This window comes from Monodelphis domestica, chromosome 5, assembly GCF_027887165.1.
Source record: "Monodelphis domestica isolate mMonDom1 chromosome 5, mMonDom1.pri, whole genome shotgun sequence".
NCBI classification, from domain to species: Eukaryota; Metazoa; Chordata; class Mammalia; order Didelphimorphia; family Didelphidae; genus Monodelphis; species Monodelphis domestica.
The window spans coordinates 131854595-131875229 of NC_077231.1; the positions used below are offsets into that span (position 1 = coordinate 131854595).

Below are 20635 nucleotides of genomic sequence, written 5' to 3' on the forward strand. Positions count from 1 at the left end.
GAATTTGGCAATTACATTCCTGGGAGTTGTCTTTTGGGGGTTTAGTGTAGAAGGTGTTCTGTGAGCTCTGTCAGTGGCTGTATTGCCCCCTTGTTCTAGAATCTCTGGGCAATTTTCTTTGATTATATCTTGTATCACCATGTCCAGTTTGGTGTTTATTTCTGGCTTATCTGGGAGTCCAATTATTCTTAAATTATCCCTTCTCCCCCTATTTTCCAGATCTATCACCTTGTCGGTGAGATATTTTATGTTCTCTTCTAATTTCTTGGTATTTTGGCTTTGCTTTATTGATTCTTGCTCTTTTACACGATCGTTGTCTTCCAGCTGCCTGATTCTGGCCTTTAAAGCCTGGTTTTCTTTTACAGTTTGGTCAAACTGGTTTTGTAGATGCGTGAATTTCTTTTGCATTATTTCCAACTTTTCCTCCCAGAAGGCTTCCATCTTTTTGGTCATTTCTGATTCAAATTCTTCATAGGTTTGTGGAGAGTTTCCATTTCCTTTGGAAGGTTTTGGAGCATTTTCTTTTATATTATCTTCTGTCTGCTCTGTATTTTGTATTTTGGCTCCATAGAATGTGTCCAAAGTCGCCCCTTTCTTCTTATTTTTCTTGGTATTTTGGGGCTTCTGTGGTTCTGTGGAGTTTGTCATCTCTGAATGTGGAGGATTAGTTTTTCTTGTCTCTTTCTGGTGTTCAGAGGCAGTCCTGGGCAGATGTTGGTTCTATGAGCGTTCCCTGGGTTAAACTGAATATGCCTCACTGGAACTGGAATGGAAGGGTCGGACCACGAGGCCACACTCTCCCCCCCCGGCTCGCTTTCTGGAAGTTGCCTTCAGAATCGTTGGCCGTGAGGCTGTTTCGTCGGCCTGCGGGGGGATGGGCTGCCGCTTCCCCAAGCTCCGAGAGCACAGACTTTCACTGAGACTTGGATAGCAGGATCCAGCCCGTGAGGCTGTCTTGCCCGCCCTGAGGGTTGCTGTTGTTTTGACCAGCTCTCTGCAGCGGAAGCCCCAGGCAGTAACTTTCACCGGGACTGTAGAAGGCCCTGAGGGTTGTTGTTTCGAGGACCCTGCTCTCTGAGCCGGCCAGGCTGCGGCTTCCGGGAGCCTTGGACTCTGCGCTCCTACCCCTGAGGTCCGAGGGATCTCGGGTTCTGGCTTTTAAGGGGAGCCGTACCTTTTGAACCGGGTCCAGGTCCAGGAGGAGGGTTCCCAGGGTCTGTGCTGTTGATCGTTTTGAATTTCGGCGCCTTAGGAGCTTATCGTTTGAGATTGGTCGGGAAGGGTTTTCCGGAGATCTGAGCTTTAGCTTTCTCTAAGCCGCCATCTTAACCGGAAGTCCTCTTATATGTGTTTTTAAATTATTCTATGATACTCTTCTTTATTTTATCTTTTAAAAAAATATTACTAACTCTACCTCATCCCAAATCTTCCTCTATAAATATAAAAAAAAGTTCTCTCATCAATATAGTTAGACAAAAAAAATCCTTATGTTGGTTGTATCTGAAAACATTCATCTTATTCTATATGTAGATTTTGTCACTTCTCTGCTCAGACATGGAAAGCATGGTTGAGCATTTGTCTTTTGGAACCCCATTTGGTAATTAGGTCTTAATCATAGTTCTTAATTATTTTACTACTGTTTTCCTTTATAATGTAAATATTCTATGAATTATTTTTCGGGTTCTTTTCATTTCTTTTTGTATCAGTTCATACTATTTCTCCCAATTTTTTATGATTCTGTTTCATCATTTTTATGATTCAACACTATTCTCCTACTTCTCTTTAGGGTCTTTTAATCACCCCCCCAACTTTTCCCTCACTTATATTACTCCACTCCCCCACACACCCTTCCTTATTCCCCTTCTACATCTCAGTAGGGTAAGATAATATTCTATACCCCCTAATAACTGTTTTTGTTCTTTGAATAAATTCCAATAATAGTAAGATTTAAGTATTACCTGTCACTACCTTCATCTTCCCCTTTCTGTAATAGTATTCTCTACCCCCATGCACCTCTTTAAGTGGTATAATTTACAGCATTTTATCTCTTCTTTTGCATTTCTCTTAGTACAATCCTTTCCCCCACCTAATTTTTTTACATATCATCCAAAGCAGTTTAATTCCATACCATCTACCTATGTATATTTCTTCAATCTACTATGATAATGAAAACAATTTTTAAGAGTTACAGATATCATTTTCCCATATGTGAGTATAATCAATTTGACCTTATTGAAATCCTTACATTTTTTGTTTTTCTTATTTACCTTTTCATAGTTTTCTTGAAGTTTGTATTTGGGCATCAAATTTTCTGTATAATTCTGGTCTTTTCTTCAGGAATGCTTGGAAATCTATTTTATTAAATGCCCTTACTTCCCCTTGACAGTGTTTATTCATGAGTATTCATGAGTAGGTGATTTTTGGTTGTAAATCCAGTTCACTTACCTTTTGGAATATCATATTCCAAGCTTGTTGTTCTTAAGTGTGGAGGTTGCCAGATCCTTTGTTATCCTTACTGAAGCTCCATGATATTTGAATTGTTTCTTTCTGTCTTCTTACAGTATTTTCTCTTTGGCTTGGAAGCTCTTGAACTTGTCTATATCATTACAGGGAGTTGTCATTTGGGGATTTAATGTAGGGAGTGATGTTTAGATTCTTTAAATGTCTATTTTTCCTTCTTGTTTATGAATATCAGGGCAATTTTTTGGGATAGTTTCTTGTAATATGATGTCTAGGATTTTTTTTTTTTGGTCATGACTTTCATGTAGTCCAATAATTCTCAAATTGTCTCTCCTGGATCTATTTTCTAGATCATTTGTTTTTTTTTTCAAGAGAAATTTCATGTTTTCTTATATTTTTCATTCTTTTGATTTGATTTTATTATTTCTTGATGTCTCATTAAATCATTAGCTTCTACTTGCCCAATTCTAGTCTTTAAAGATTGCTTTTCATCCATGATCTTTGATTTTCCTTTTTGATTTGGTCTATTCTGCTTTCCATGGGATTCTTTTCATCATTGGATTTCTTTGTCTGTTCTTCCAGAAGATCAAGTCTGGTTTTAAATATGCTTATTATTTCATTTTATTTCTATGTCTCTTTCCATTTGACCAATTTTGCCTTTTAAGTGATTATTTTCTTTTTGCATTGCTTTCATTTCTTTTTTTCTTACTTTTCTTTCCATTTTTCTTCTATCTGTCTTACATGGTTCTTGAACTCATTTTTGAGCTCCTTCAGAGCTTGTGACCAATTTGCATTTTTCTGTAGAGTTTGCATGTTTTTGCTTGTTTCTCACGCCTCCTGTTGCTTCTGGTTTTTGCTCTTTTTCTCTGTAGAAATTTTCCAGCACTAAGAGCTTTTTTTGATGTTTACTCATTTTCCCACTTGATACCTAGGAGTCCTGTATATTGCTAGTCATTTCTATCTTGCCTTGTTTCACAGGGCTTTGCCATGGGGCAATCTTCCCTTCTCTGTCCAAGGCCTGAGCAAGACTAGTACTATAGACCTCTGACCCTCACCTCTAGGACCTGGGATTTCTAGGGGTAGGTCTGTAATGTGGTTTTCTTTGGGGGGAGGGGATTGGGGAATTTTGTTAGATGTAGCAGGCTTCAGCAGTGTTTTGCCCAGATGCTATCTTCCATTACTGCTGCTGACACTGCCTGCTGCTGCTGCCTGCTGCCATGTGAGGCCAGTGTTCTGAAGTTCTGAACCTCACTTCCAAAGCTTGGGATTTCCAGGGGCAGGTCTGCTGTGTAACATGCTTCACAGTGCTTTGCACTGAGGTTATCTTCCCTGCCCCTGCTGCTATTGGGCTGCTGAACTATTGCCTCTACTGCCACTACATGAGTCTGGTGGTATTAAGCTTTGAAGCTCACTGCCAGGGCTTGGAGCCCCCCGAGTAGGTCAGTGGTGCTTTTTCTTTGGTGTAGCCAATCCTAGAATTCAGAGGTTGTCAAGGTACTGGCTTTGGGCTTTGATTCTGCCTCTAGCAAGATAGGTTGAGGGTGGGGGTGGAGGGAGTGTTCAGCCTGCCCTTTTCCTTGGGCAATTTTGCCACCTTATAATATGGAAATCCCCTCTCACTGCCTTTCACACTCTATTTAGTGGGAGAGCCTCTTTGCTCATCTTGCTTTGACTTCTGTCCTTTTGAGAAGCTTTTAAATGATTAGTTTGGAAGGAAATTCAGAGCAGCTTTAGGATTTTCCTGCTAATAAGCTGTCATCTTTACTCTCGCCCCTGGTCTTTCATTCATTATCAGCTACACATAGCTTAGGTTTATATTGTTGATACTTCACTGTCTCTTTTTCTACTACCAAAATAAAGTGCTATTTTAGATGGTATTTAAAGGAAGCCAGAGAAGTCAAAATGCAGAGGTGAAGGGTGAAAACATTCTAGGTTTAAGGGGAAATAGTGAGAATGCCCAGTGTTGGGAGATAAGGAATGACAAGGTCAATTTCACTAGATCACAAAGTACTTGAGTTGTGGGCTGAGGTATAGGATGTAAGAAGACTGGAAAAATGGCTGGAGAGGGAGAGCAGGTTATGAAAGATTTTGAATGTCTTTTGAAAGACTTTTACGGATCTTAGAAGTGATAGGGAGCCACAGGAATTTGTTGAGTAGGGGAATGATACAATTAGATTGGTATTAGAAAGACACTTTGGCAGTAGAGTGGAGGATAAAGTTAGAGGAGACAGAAAACATTAGAATTCATTGTGGAGACATCTAAAAATGCTGTATTCACTTAGGGGATGGGAGGAAGAGTTTTTTGCCCTTCTCTCCTGCTCCAATTAAATACCTCACCCTTTAATTTCTTCTTTAATAAGACATTAGTATTTAAAGCTTGAAAGTGACTTAGTGTTCAATTAGTGTTTGCCTTCATTTCACAAATAAGGAAAATGAGGCAAAAATAAGAGAAGTTACTTACCCCAAGTCACATAGTAAGTATTAAGTAACAACAGGAATTTGAACTCAGGTTTTATGATTCAAAATTGGATGCTGAGTTCAGATTCTCTGATTCCAGATATTTTCACAAATGATCCTAGAATGATCTTTCTTGAGAATCCTTCCAATGCTAAAGTTCTATAATAATGTAATCCCTCATTATCTTCTTATAGATCACTTCTGAGTTTTCTGTATTTGTAACTTACTGTCTGAATGAGGTAACATTTCATTTGTCTAAACTTAGATTCTTTTTTAAAAGAGCAAACAAGTCAATAACTAAAAATACTTTCCAGTTCTAAATCTCTAATCGTTGTTGTATTTCCCCTTTCATCAAAGAATCCTGGAATCTCTTGAATAAGCCAGTTTAGAGAGGCATTTACCAAGCTCTTTTGCTTACTCTAGAACAAAACTTGAATAGTTGTAGCACAATTCCCTCAGTCTCCACATCTTTCTTAACTGCAGTTTGAATCACAATCTTTTGTCATTTGCCTAACAAACTCCTCCTGAACACTGTCTTAGACAAATACTTACTTGCTTCTTGCTAGTCATGTGTGAGACTGGGACTGTTACCTTGAAACAAGCCCAGATGCTTTAGTCCCCTGATAGTTAACTTTTGTTAATATGTTAGATGTTAGGGAGAATATCTTGCTTATTTTGTAGTTGCCTTAGACTACTACATCTAATTGCCTAAGAATTATTGATAAGATAAATGACTTTTAATTGTCACTACTCGGGCTATTCTTCCTGGAAGCTGTGAAGGCTGGGCCAAAGGAATCCTTTGCTCAAATACTGGTGGTAAGTTTAACATTGTTATACTAAAATCTTATACCAAAGGTGAAAATAATAAGAAAAGTAAATGAGATATTTGTGAAAGTTGACAGCAAAGATTGTTTTAAGTTCATATACACTGACACAGGAGCACTTGTGGCCTTTTATTCAACTATACTTTCCTACCTCTTCTGTCTCTGGAATAGATATTTGTGGTGGCCCTGACATTCAGCTTTGTGTGCAAAACACTAGCAGGAATTGTCATGAAAAGTTCAATCACTCAGATAGAAAGAAGATTTGGCACAACATCATCTGAAGCTGGTTTAATTGATGGTAGCTTTGAAATAGGTAATTTTTGTTTCATTAAAATTAGTAGCTAGTCTTGGGCCTTGAAAAGAAAAATATTTGTAGATACCGAAGCTAATAAATTAATTTTGTCCAATTTCAAGGTAAACTCTTAACTAACACTATCCCCCTCTCCCCTCCCTCCATCAAATCATTGAAAATGCAAAATTTAAAATATTAAACCTTAAAGGATTTTATTTCATTCTAATGCCACAATACTTTCCTCCTTTTCATTAATATCAGGTTTATTAAATGAATTTGAAAATCACAAAAATGACAGGTTTAACTTTTATATAAAGATGGCTTTTCAAATAATTGGACTATCTAAAGGATTGGCCTGCTTTAGGACGTAATTTGTCTCCTCACCACTGGAAGTCTCTAAACAAAAACTGGATTGTCTATATATAGTACATGGTAAAGGAATTTCTTAGCTAAGGATGGATTGGACTAGATGGCCTCTGAAATATCTTCCAATGCTTAGATTCAGAGCCAACTATAAAAATCTTTCCTACACTTTCTCTTCTTTCACAGGATCAGATGGCAATAGAGCACTCCATTCTCTCATTGGTCAGCCAATGTTATCAGACACAGGTGACAAGGAAGAGAAAATTACAGTCTTTCTTGGAAAGAATTCTAAAATGTTTTCTTTCACTTCCCTCTTCCTCTTCTTCCATTAAGGAAAATCTCTTGACCTCAGTTTCCTCAATTGTAAATAGGGATAAGACTAGCATTTACATAATAAGGTTGTTATGAGGGTCAAATAAGATAATATTGGGGTTCTTTTAAAGCACATTGCACTATCTCTGGAAGATATAATGTAATACATAAATACATATTCTCTTCTCTCCACCCCTTTGCCATTGATTTTACACTGCTAAAAACCTCCCTCATTTGTGAAGCATAAATATTGTAGTCATGAGGACAATCAGGAGGTTTGATTCTTGTCCTGTTCCTGAAAGGAATAAGTTCTATGAATTCAGCAAAGTACTTTGTCAAATGCCTTGATCTGTAAAAGTAAAATGTTGAGCTAGACAAGATCTGAAGAGTGTAAGAGTTAAATTAATATCCAATACTTAAAGTATTACTTTTTAAAGTTTATTATCTGACAAAATAGAACCATATGACTAAGTTTTTCTACCTGTTCAAAATGCCTGCTCCACCAAAGCCACCATAGGAAATAAAGTGGGCTAGACATGGAACTCCACCCAATTTATAATGTCTACCTCAGCACTTAATGACAGGAAGTGAGTGGAGTTCTGAGAATCATAGTTTTTGCTGGGGATCATAACTTTTTAGGGTAACAGATTCTAATTTCACAAGTGATCTCCAGAACCATTTCTAGAACTCTGCACTACACTGGTTTTCTTCCTCTCTCTCTGCCTATTTATTCATGATATATACTTTGTTTCTTGTACTTGTCTTCTAACTACTACATTATTCGTTAATTCTCTGCCTCCACTGAATAGCTCACTCACTGCAAAAGGAAACATTGACCTTTTGCTTCACAAATCTAATTCTCACTGGATTTTCAGGTCTATGTTGCATTCACCATATGTAATTCCTTATTTCAATGAATGTCTTTACATTTCAGTGAATGACTCTATTTAAAATTCAATATGTCTTAATAAAGAATCCATATACAAAATTCAAACTCCTTCAAAAAATAAGTTATTTTGTTTAGTTAAAATCAGGCAGCTAGGTAATACAGCAGATAGAGTGTTGGGTCTGGAGTCAGGTACACGATTTCAAATCCAGTCTCAGACACTAGTTTTCTGACCATTTGCAAATCATTCCATTTATATTTGCCTCTGTTTCCCCATCTATAAATGAGGATAGTAATTTCACCCACTTCCCACAGTTGTTCTGATGATCAAATCATATTTGTAAAGTGCTCAGCACAATGCCTGGTATATAGTAGCTACTACATAAATGCCAGCTATTATTAAGTAATTTATTTATTTTCTTATATTCCCCATTTCTACTGATAACATAATCAAATGTAAGCTCCTTTATATCATAAACAGAGGCATTCTATGAATTTTTTGAGACTAGATAAAATAAATTATTAAACTACTAACTTTCCAAAATAAACAGGAAACATTTATATTACATGATTTGGCATGAAGATATTGATACATATTCTTCAATTAATTGTTAAGCCTTACTTTAAACACAATGACTATCAAATATACTTTTGACTATCAGTCCATTTTTCCAAGCCTAGCCCTGACTATAGGTCATAGATTTTCAAATTTGTTTAAATCACATGAATTCTCTGGCCATTGAAAAGGGATTTAATATCTCTTAGATAAATATTATAATCTTATATGATGTGGAACAAATGATGACATAAAGTCATGTTGCATCTCCACTTGAGAATTTCTATGATTTTTAAAAATTATTCTACTTACCAGTAAATCAGTTCATTTAGAGAAGAAATTCAAGTTACAACAGATGTAGAAAAATACCCAAAATATCTTTGCATAGCTATATTACTGTATAATGACTGTGCCAAGATCTCAAGACTTATCTGGACTTCTGATGATGACTGTGCTATAGTCTTGATTGCAAAAGTGAGTTTGGCTAATAAAAATGATAGCTTGTTTTCATTATTCTGTAGTGCTTTATGATATCCTGCCCAGAATTAACATCTTAGTGGGGTTTTTCATTATTACTGTATTGTTCCTTTGTCTTTTTTTCAACTTCAGAATAATTACACTGCCCTATACAAGAGTCAGTTATAAGAAATCAAGCTGCAAAATCACATGGGAGGTCTGATTTATTTATTTAAATATAAATATAAATTAATAATTTAAAAGGTCTTTTCAAAGAAACGAACTATCCTATTTTAGCATTGTTTTTCATTTTCAGTTGTGTCTTTCCTTTTACCTTTGGTGCCACTGGTCCTATTTATATTATACCATCTTAATTTGACCAGTTCCTAGGCTTGGACTATTTATTGATTTGGCATTCTTATTGATTTGGCATTCCTTGCTCAATTGTCAGTTAAACTATTTGGTCACTATTAAAAACAAAACAAAACATGTTATCTCCTTCTTGTCTTTTTCATGAATCTATCATTATCTTTTTTCCTCCTTTGTCTTCAAAATAAATCCCATTATACCTTCAAGTCTCAGTTGAGTCCCACCACTTCCATGAGAATTTCCTTAATTGTTCTTCCTTTTATTTGACTCTGATTATGCAATATTATTATTGTTGTTAGGACAACACAGTCATACAATTGTTCCATTTCATTCATGCTAGTTTTTTTCTCAATTAGATTCCAAGCTCCTTGAGGACAGAGATAATAGCTAGAATATTTTGTACATAATTTTTACTCTTTCCAATATCTACCAAAAAAACCTTCATGTGGCCAATGCTTATATTAAATTATATTGCAAAAACTGAATTATGCTGAAATACAGTTGTTCTACTTCTAGGCAATCTACTGATGATTACACTGGTAAGTCATTTTGGAACTAAGTCTCACATACCAAGATTAATTGGAACTGGGTGTTTCATTATGGGAACTGGAAGTATTTTAACTGCATTACCTCACTTCTTCATGGGATAGTAAGTATTAAACAATAATAACATCCAAAAATAACATTAGAATTCCACATTTTTAGACTTATTAAAATAATTTCTTATTTGGAAATTTTTCCAAGATTATGAAAAATGGGATAGAATTTACATGTATTTATTTAAATGACACAATTGTTTTTATATCCTACCTACATTTATGAATAAATAAAAAAAGTTTGATAAATCCCAGGAAAGTGAATAAAACATTTATTTTTTTATCCCAGGAAGTAAACAAAATAACTTTCCATCTAATATGTACTTTTTGTCTTTGTTTATAAGGTACTATAACAAGTAATGATTTTTGCCAATTGGGTAACAAGAGGAAAAATATATCATTAGTTGAGATTAATTAGTAATTAATCAAATTAATATTTTGTATGTGTTAGAGAGCATGATATAGGAGGAACAAGGGACTGACTTTCTGGCTTAGGATCTTGTTGTTATATAACTCCAAAGCAGGCATTCTATTTATAGCAATCTTCAAAATGTTTGAATTTAAAAAAAAAAAAGTTTGAACTAAATGAATCTAGCATTTCAATGGTTTAGGACATTTCTTCTGCTGGGGATACTTGTTTTACCATTTACAATCTTCAAAAACAACTAGGAGGAAATTGAGGTTCAATGACTTGTCTTAGGTCATGGTCAGTGTCAGCTATAAATCACAAATATGGATTGTCTGGACTCTAAAGTCAAAGCTCTTTTATCAGATACTGCCCATATGATTTTTTAAAATGTGAAAGCTGTGATCAGTTCATGTTTAGATATTTGAAAGTTATGTTTCAGGTGCCAATACTTTTATTTTTCTTTTACTAAAATGCAAAATTAGACTGATTCGATCTTATCTTCCTCTCAAACACTTAATATAGATTTGTGTGCTAACTATATGGATAATGAATAGATTCTCTAGTCCCAGATTGAGGGCACAATAATGAAAATGCTATTGGAACTCCAACAATGTATTTTTCAGATATACTAGTCTCTGCATTACATCAATATACAATAAACAAAATGGAAAAAATTTATCCAGCACTTACTATGTGCATGCGATTATGTTATAAATGTTGGGACTACAAGTTAAAATAAGAAAGGCAGTCCATATCTTCAAGGGATTTATAATCTTATAGAAAGCAAAACACAAAAGGAAGCTGAAAATTTGATGCTAGGGGATGTGCTAGATGGGTGAGCAAAGGAGAATTATTAAAATGATGGGAGAATCGAAACCAAACAGAGTAGCCAGTTACAAATGAAGAGATGGCTATAATTTTGAGTCCTCTATAAAGGGAGCCTAGGGAAAGAGAGGCAGAAGCAACCAAGGGTGCTGATGAGGTTTGAGTAACAAAGCTGAAACTATCTCCGTGTTGATGTTACCTAAGAATGAGTTTATCTAGTGATAAGTTTATCATATGCAATAAACGAATTCTCAAGATTGCATTTTCAAATATTGAGGAATAAAAGGACAGCATGTAGTGTAAATAAGAGGAGCTCCAGAATTAAAAGTCCAGGTTCAAGTCTTGGCCCTCCCTTTACCAGCTGTATAACTTTGGCCAAGGCCCTATATGTCTCCCAGCTTCAGATTTTAATCTGTAAAATTAGACAGTTAGATGGAGTAACTGGATAATCGATAAAATTCCTGCTACCTCTAATATCATATACTTGAAGTCAACTGAAAATCTTGGTGAAAATGTCATATTCTCTTCAGTATAAGATTTGGGGTGTTCTTTTAAATGTGGTATTCTAAATATGAGTGGGTAATGTGATATTTAAAGGAGAATAATACGTTATGGGGTAGAAAGATATATATGGAGCAAATTCTGAAAGACTTTAAAAAACATAAAGTTTATATTTTATCCCAGAAAACAGGGAGTTTCTGGGTTTTTTTTTTTTTGAATAGCAAAAAGTAAAACAGGGAAATCTGCACTTAAGAAATATTACTTTGGAAAAGGAGTGGAGAATGGATTGGTATGGGAAGAGATGAGTCAATAAAATCAAAATGGAAGTCGTTAAAACAGTCTACATGAGAGGTGATGAGGATTTGAACTAAGGTGGATGAGTAAAGAAAAGGAGTTGGATGAGAGACGTTGTAAAATGGAAACTGAAAGACCTGAGGCTTGATAGGTTATAGCAATAGCTAGCATTTATAAAATGCATTGAGGCATTCAGAACTTTTACCTCTATGATCTCATTTGGTGCTCACAATAATACTGGGTAGTACTATTACATTTTGCTGAAAGGCCAAGTGCCATGCTGAGGGTCATAAAAGTCAATATCAGAAGCAAGATCAAAATCAGTTCTTCCTAGTCTAGATACAACACTTTCTCCACTCAGCCATGTAGAGGGGGGAATTAAGAAAAACAGCATGGTCATGAACTGGGAAATTGGAAGAATGAGATGCCTTGAACTGAAATAAGGAAATTTAGTCTAAGGGAAATTTGGGGGTGGGGGGGACTATTGATTTCTGTTTTGGTCAATTTGAATTTGAGATATCTTTTGTGCACAGTATTTGAGGTGTCTAATTTGCAATAAGTGATGGAGGATTAGAATGCAAGAGAGAGAGACTGAGTCATGGGCATATAAAGGATCATTTCATCTATCCCAGGGATTTAGAAACTATGACGCATATGTAACAGGTTCTTACATGCTACCTCACTGGATGGATACTTAACTAATTGTTATCCTGTACTCCAAACAAATTAAAAGGTTTGTCCTGGCATTTCTTTACAAATGACTGAAATAGCTCTAAGTACTTCCTATTTACTTAATGTGGGAAAACCACTTTCCTTATAAGCTTTTACTCATCTCTCCAAATATTGTAATCTCACTTCCTAGATTGAGATAAACATAAAAAGTTACTAAGTATGCAGTTTTTCACAATATGAAAATAATATAAGTAAATAAATCATGATTTATAAGGAAATAGGTGTGAGAATGTTCATAACAAAAGTATCTTTCAATATTAACTGTGTAAATGAAGTCCTACTATTCAGCTCTCTCCCAAGATATCTTCATATATTCTCCTTAATAGCTGAAAAGTTCAGTTTCTCAGGAAAGGCTTTTTCTTAGTCCCATCTCTTAATTATCTTGCTCAAGCCACAACAATTCTAAAGGATTTAAGCTAATTTGCCACTTTCCCAAATAACAGATAAATTATAACTCTCTAAGATTTTATTCCTCTTCCGCAGACAGTCATAGTATCCAAAATCTCAGAGGGAAGGACGAATGAAGCTGGGAATTCAACCACTGGGAAGCTGATGACATGATTAAGAGAAAGATTCTGGGAAAAAAAGAGAGCCAAACCATAGGGACAATAAGGCAGTAAAGGATACTGTGAAAGAATAGTCAGACAGGAAGATTACAGGGAGAGAGCAGTTTGATATCTCAGAGATGAGAGCAAATAAATCTAGGCAATGTCAAATGTGACTACATCAAGAAGAAAAAGGAACAAGAAAATACAACCAGATTTATTAAGTAAGAGCTCATTGTTAACTTTGGAGAGAGCTTTTTAAGTTTAGTGATGAGGTCCAAAGACAGATTGCAAAGAATTTAAGAGTGAATGAGAGGAGAGGAAATAGAGGATAAAACTGTAGATAGCTCCTCCTCAGGAGTCTGGTGGAGGAAAGGAAGAAAGACATACAAAAAGACTTCAAAGTCCTGGTAAAGAGTCTTTTAGGTGTTTTCTCTGGTTTTTGTATTTAGAATGAGAGCATTATTGGCATGTTTTAAAATGGCATAAAATGATCCAGTAGAGAAATAGAAGTTGACTATTACAGAAATAGGGGTTATTGAAGGGGCAATATAGTAAATATAGTATAATAATACTCACTGTCCTTTAATACATGGTAATGTTTAAACAACTACATTTGGATTTTTTGTGGGCTCTATAACTTGATTTTAAGGAAAAAGAACTACTGAATAAACATTCTTTAGGTAAAAACAGCTACACCTACCAAACCATTCCTTGAGAGACAAAATTGTTTGCATTTTTTAGAGGGGCTGATGGTACTGATACCTGCAGGAATGCCACAGAAAATTTTTGAGGAAAATATATATTCAGAGGCTTTCAATACAAAATAGGCTTAAATAGACTCCACAAGAATGGGTTATTAAAGGAATTTATAGTGTGGCTGTCTTCCAATTCTATAACTTCTGATTCCAAAGTACACACTCACACATACAAACACACATATATGTACATAGATATTTACATGCACATATAGTATTGCTTCCTATAGATTTCCTACTCTAATCTAATCATTAGTTCAAAGTCATATTACATCCCTTACAGTGGGTTTCTATTTTACCCAATATAAATGACCACACCAAAAGAAAGATAACTCTCTTAAACTGAGTCAGGATTTCAAGGGTTACAGATAATTGATCTAACTAAAAGGTTTATTGACAGCTCAAATAAGAACAGCATAAGCTGTGTAAGTATCACCATCTCACTATTATCCAAAATTTCCCCTTAGATCTAATTTGGGGAATTAATGAGAATTGGCTGCCAGTTGCTCCCTCTCACATTCACAAATTATTTTGTTTACATTTTGTGTATCTTTTGAATATACTTATATATGTACACCTCACCTTTCATAAAAGAATGTAGAATCCTTGAGGAGAGTAATTGTTTCACTTTTTACCTTTGTGTTCCCAGGACCTGACACATACTAGGCACAATTAATTTCTTTTCTTTCATTGAGTCAGTTACCCAACACTCTAGCTATCTCTCTGAACTTTCCATCTCTTCATCATTTGGCCAAAGTGGACCATATTTATGGCCTACATAAAGTGAAGCAAATCAAATATCTTCCTGTGGTTTTATATCTTCTGGTTATTTATTGCCTCTGCATAGGGCAACTGTACTTTTTCCTTTATAGTTAAGTGACCATAATCTGTCTTTCTAATCAACTTAATATTTAAACAGAAACTAGCATAATCTTATAATAAGTTATCTGTTTCAATGACTTTGGCTATGTTTTCCTATATATACAATGAAAAATGTACACACATATGAAATATAGAGAAAGGGATTTGCTTTTTTATCCATTTGCTGATATTTAAATGTTTCTTTTAGCCATTAGTTTCTTAAATAATGCATTATAAAGTTGGTCTGCAAAATTGTGAATCATGAATAGCTTCATTTGGAAATATTTTAAAAATATTCCAATTATATTTTCATAGTTATAGGTACGATTCAGCGTTAAATGCTAAGCCACTTGACAATTCAACAGAAACCTACACTCCTTGTTCAACTGATGTCAGTTCATCTGGCCATAACAGATCATCCATTCTAGTACAGTCAAGTAAGAATTAATGATCATTAACACAATAATAAATAAGAAAACGTTTCCATGTCTGTTTTATTCATTTACTCTAAGATAACACCTTTGAGTATGAAAATACATGTAGTATTTAACTGGATAAATAAAAGTTAAATTAGAGGCATAAACATAATAAAAGATTCAAGTAGAATAATATAGATATATAAGTATATTCTGCTGAGGAACCAAACTTCTTGTATTCAAAGGTTGCAAAAATGAATCTGGTTCATTCATGTGGATATACGTAATCTTGGGAAACACATTACGTGGAATTGGGGAAACTCCAATTGCACCTCTGGGAATCACATATATTGATAATTTTGCTAAAGAAGGACAATCTACTTTTTACATAGGTAATGTAATTTTTTTAATATTTGACTCCACTGTATACTTTGAGTCTATTCTTTTCTTCCAGGAACAAATCTCCAAGCTTGACTCATTCTGATTAGCTCACCTCCGTTCAATTTGGAAAATAGAGCTTAATCTTACTGTTATTCATAAAAACAGAACTTTTTGTAGGGAGATGTAGGGAATATTTAAGGGATTTTATGATCATATAAAGTAAAGAAATATATAAATGGTTTAACTTATCAAGGGCAAAGTAACATTACTGGTCCTATATGCATATTTAGAAAAAAAAAATTCTAAGTTGCTCTTCACCTTTCTCCCTGCTCTATCTTCTTGATTTTATCAGGGGTTAGCAAACTCATTTCTGTAGCCTTTAGATATTAAATATAGTCCTAAGATTTTAAGAGATGGTCATTCAATTCCAGGAGGCTATTAGGTTTCTCAATCAGTAGAGACTCCTTTATTGAACTTTAGCTTTGGATAGGAAGGCCACAAGAATTAAGAAAACTACTTTTCAAGTCTGTCTCACCTTGCCTTTCTTTTCCTTCTCCTCCAAGATAAATCTTTCCTGGGTCTCCAATCTATAAAAATCTTAAAGTAGCTTTCTTATCTCTCATTTCAATAAAAAACTAAGAAAGTCATAACCTTGTCCCTGATATCTTGGATGAAAAGGGACACTCCTTTTTAAGGACCTAAAAAAAAGGTTTCTTGCCCAAATTTTGATAGTAGTCTATCAGCACCTCTTGGAAATGTAGAATCTTTTCCTCATATTGATTCTAATTGAAGCAAATCATATAGTCAATTTGTTAAATGGGCTTTGTCCACAGAGAACAAATATCCTCTGCTATTTACTATTGTATACTAATCTCTGAATTCTTTACTGTCTGAAAGCCATGTGGACACAGACCATAAGGTAAATCTAGTGACCTCACAATTGAAATGACCCTTTATTTTCCCTCCTCTGCTTTGTTTTCATCTCTAATGTTCACATCTTTAACTAGAGAGCAAATAATATTAGTTTGATTCTCCCACCAAAAATGTGAGCTTGGCATCACACCAATAAGATGTGTAATAATAATTGTTTTAAAACTCTTTGAACTTCACTTTCCCTTCCATCAATGCATTCTTTTGATGGAAAAAAGAAATTATAAAGAAACAAAGAATTGTTTTGAAAGAGATTTTTTTAATTAAAGATTTTGGGGAGATAATCATATAGTTTTATATTAATTAAGGAAATGTGTTAAATAAAGTTAAAGTGAAACTATGTTACTTGGAAAGCTTTAATTATTTTATAATTTTTCAGGCATTATACATTCAGTTACAATGGTTGGCCCATTAATTGGATATCTGCTGGGATCTTTATGTGCAAAACTGTATGTGGACATTGGATACATAGACCTAAGTAAGTATAAAATAGGTCAAATCAATACTTATAGAATTCTATTCATTAGTCTTTTTTCCATTACATTAATTTTCTTAAATCATCTTACAATGTCTCAATATTTTAATATGAGAAGATATCATTTTTTCTATTTTCAAGTAGGAAAACCATGGAGAATGGTAATAAGAATAAATTTTCAGTTCAGTGTATATATATATATGTATATATGTATATATATACATATATATCAGTTTCAGGTAAAACATTCAAATAATCATTTGGCTTTTAAAAATATATTCTCATAATTTGGAAAGTTTTCTTCTTAACTGCTGTGACTAAACATCTGTCTAAATTAATGGGTCTTTTGGAAAGTGAAAATTATAATGGAATTATCAATTTGCTAGTTGACAAGTTGCCCAAAATGATTCATTTCAGTTTCAACTAGCTTGCATAATTTCCCATCTTTTTCATGCAAGCTGAAAGTTTTCATATACCTTAAGAAAAAAAATTGATAGTTAATTTTTTCACCTAAATCTTCCTGTACACTGTCTGGATGGACTGAATTGAAAGTACATCCATATTTCTTCTCTTAAAGTTACTGAGGAGAATAGCCCCCATATGTCAATCAAGAAAAATAAAAGCGGTCTTCTTTTTCTGTGTGACATGGCCAGGATTACATGGATATCTGCTCTTTCTAAGGCTATTTATGAAACAATTTCACATGAAATTATTTCTGGAGTAATACTATTCAAAGCTTACAGTGATGACTCCTTATCAAGCAGGCCTTCATGCTCAGGACTGACATGCTGACTCCATTGAACAAAATATCCCTTTTAAAGGTCTGGACTTTCCTTGAAAAGAGACTCCACTGAGGTGCCTCTGCAAGACAAGCATGGAGATTGACTCCTCTGGATCAATATTAAAAAATTAAACAGCAAATCTTATATCAACTTAAGCTCATTGACAGATTCCTGTCTGTTGGTCCCAGAGTGCAGGGGGGTCGAACTCAATAGTTTTTAGTAGGATGATTAGCTCATCAAAAAATGCTTACTTGCTATAACATTTTCTCCCTGTGACATAAGCCAACTTACCAACAATTATTATGACCAAAACTCTGATGAAGTTATTTTACATATGGATTAAAGCAACTTGGTCATTAGTGAATAATCTTGGACAATCCAGATCCCATCTGACTTCTAGTACCAAGTTCACTAAATTCAATGAATAGTCTTAGGCAACTACTGTGTGCAGAGCACTGTGCTACACAAAAGGGAAGATAAAAAATTAAACTAAAATAGTGTTACTGACCTCATGGATTTCATGGACACTATGATGTAGTTGCTATAAAAATCATTAAGTGGTGGCTATTTCTCTGCTGATGAACTCTTATAGATTTAATGCAACTGGTCCTCAATGAGCAGAAAAATATTCTCTCAATGGGCTCTAACTTGAAGAATTTTTAATTTAGTAGTGTCTTCCAGAAATGGAATAGCTTGTAAGAGCCCTGGGTCATCAGGGTCACTGGAGCAAGACTAAAATGACTGTCTTTCATATTGTGAGCCACTCTTCAGGTGTGATATGGATGTAGTATTGGTTGTGCATCCGAGAACTAATGATCATCCTTTCTAATAAAAGCTTGATTCCAGGAGACTAATATTGTTTAGGCATATAAAGAAAACCTAGTAAATATCTATTGGTGATGTTTATACTTAAGAAATTATGCTTCACTTTCAAACCTTGGGGAAGGAGCATTTAACTATGAAGTAGAAAATGTGGATTCTATCTCCAACCATATCATTATATGTATCACCTATAGAAAGTCCATCTCTAGGTCTCAATTTGCTCTAATTGCCAGGGGGTTAAACAGAATGATCTCTAAAATTTCTCATGCCTCTGAAATTCTTATGATTGTTTCCATGTTATTAGAAAAAATTCTCTACAAAAATATTTTTTGTAAAACTAATTTTAACACTGTCACTATCTTCAGGATTATTCTAGTCTTAAGGACTGCATCCTTAGCTTTAAGAAAAGAAATAGCTTAAAACACATTGAAGGAGTTGGTAGATCAAGATCCTATCACAAGTTGTATAATGAGAGGAGCAGTGAATCTCGACTCTAGACATATGGATTTCAGTTACAATTCTAATATTATATATGACCTAATTATTTCACCTCTACAAATTGTCTCATATATAAATTAGGGATAATAAGATTTGCATTCCTTAGCAAACAAGAATCATTGTGACAAAAGTGCTTACTAAATTTTGAAGATATTAAGAGGGGTTTTAAGGAAGTTTTCCATATCTGAGAATAAATTGGTATAGTTAGTTTTGGTAAAAAATATTATAACCAATTCAAATCAGCAACTGTTCTTCAATGTATAATCTGAGAAATTTTCCAAAGCACTGAGAAATTGGGATTTAGCTAGAGTAATAGTCAATATATGTCTATGGTATGATTTTAATTCGGGTATTTCTGAGTATTATCTCAGTACTCAAATCCACTATGGCATACAGCATTTCTAAAGAAATATACCGAAGTGATATTATGAAGTGAATATTATGAATGAATTTAATTAAATGATGAAATTAGATTAGATCTAAAAGGTCCATTCCATGTTTAAGAATATGAAATTCTGTGCCATAAATTGGGATTTGATGCCCACTATGCCTCTTAGGGATAAAGAGCTTAGCTTCCAACATGGCTGAACTTCAAACACTTGAAGACAGGATCTGGGCCTAATTTCATCTTTCTATTGCCAAATTGGAGAGCTTGTTGTTTTATCACAATTGCTTACATATAGCAGGTACTGATCATTTATTATTCTGTTATAATTAAATGAATTTCGTGAATAGAATTATTCACCTTTTTTCCCATGAAATTTTGATATAATAAAATTTTACTAGGTTAGTATTATTTCTCATTGATTCTATTGTTTTGGTATACCTCATTAATATATTTTAACATTGAATTTTCTTGCATAAAAAAGTTTTCTTGTACAAATATAAATGGAATAATTTAAACTTTAGAGGAAGTAGTAGGAAATGTTGAAATAATACATGTTCACATTGTGACTTTTTGATGACTTTAAAATTTTTTTCATAGGCACTATAACAATTGAGCCAACTGATTCCCGTTGGGTTGGTGCTTGGTGGCTTGGCTTTCTCATAGCAGGAATACTTAGTATTGTTTCTGGGGTGCCATTCTTTTTCTTTCCTAAGCATCTGAAGGAAAAAAGAAGGCAAAGTACAGGTCCAACACTTCTGGATGGATCTAGTACCAATGACAATAGAGATCAAAAAGTGATTTTTAGAAATCCTGAGAAAACAAAGAAGCCTAAAGGTTTGGCAGGTGAGTAGGACACAAATGAAATTAACTCTTGCTGATATATGCAAACAAGAGAAGCAGACTATCCTCCCTTATACTATTAATATCAATAAAATTTCAATGTGGAAAGCATAATTCTATATCAAATAATGTTCTCCAAACTCAGAGCTTCTGGCTACAATGATTTCCTTTAAGCATTTATTGAAATTTGTTTGAATGTGTGTGGCAGGTAGAAAAGGAAAGGAAAATGGAGCTTTTCATTTAATACCTATCGGATGAGAAAAATAGTTATTCACATTGAGTATTCACATACAGATAATAGAAGAAATGATCTTAGGAACTTAAGATGATCTAATAGAGTATTTTCATTTCATGAATGATAAAATTGAGACCCAAAGAGCTGAAATGCTTCTCCAAAGACACAGATAGGACTAGAACCTAAATCCAATTTCATAGTAAAGAAAACTGAAAGAAAAAATAGATTAAGGGACTTTTATATCTCAGTCTATAGATTGCCTTAGATGCTAACAAAAGTTTTGCCCTATTCTCTCTACTCTGATATGTTTATTTTCAACAGAGATATATTCTGTTTAATATGTACTATATAAATACATATGAAGAATATTAT

The 20635-nt window shown here is 34.1% G+C and overlaps 1 protein-coding gene across 6 annotated transcripts in view; it reads left to right on the forward strand.

Annotated features, from left to right (window-relative positions):
* LOC100011628 (solute carrier organic anion transporter family member 1B1) overlaps positions 1–20635 on the forward strand; it is a 72917-nt gene that overhangs the window by 23043 nt on the left and 29239 nt on the right. For 3 of the 6 annotated variants that reach the window (XM_007503543.2, XM_056799349.1, XM_056799347.1), the window contains exons 3-8: positions 5913–6054; positions 9492–9624; positions 14812–14933; positions 15158–15304; positions 16603–16701; positions 19786–20031. In XM_007503543.2, the coding sequence (XP_007503605.2) occupies positions 5913–6054; positions 9492–9624; positions 14812–14933; positions 15158–15304; positions 16603–16701; positions 19786–20031 (889 nt within the window). Of the gene's footprint in view, positions 1–543; positions 3540–3566; positions 5734–5912; positions 6055–9491; positions 9625–14811; positions 14934–15157; positions 15305–16602; positions 16702–19785; positions 20032–20635 lie in introns of those variants that run through there. The other 3 variants (XM_016425871.2, XM_056799346.1, XM_007503545.2) reach the window with 3 other exon arrangements.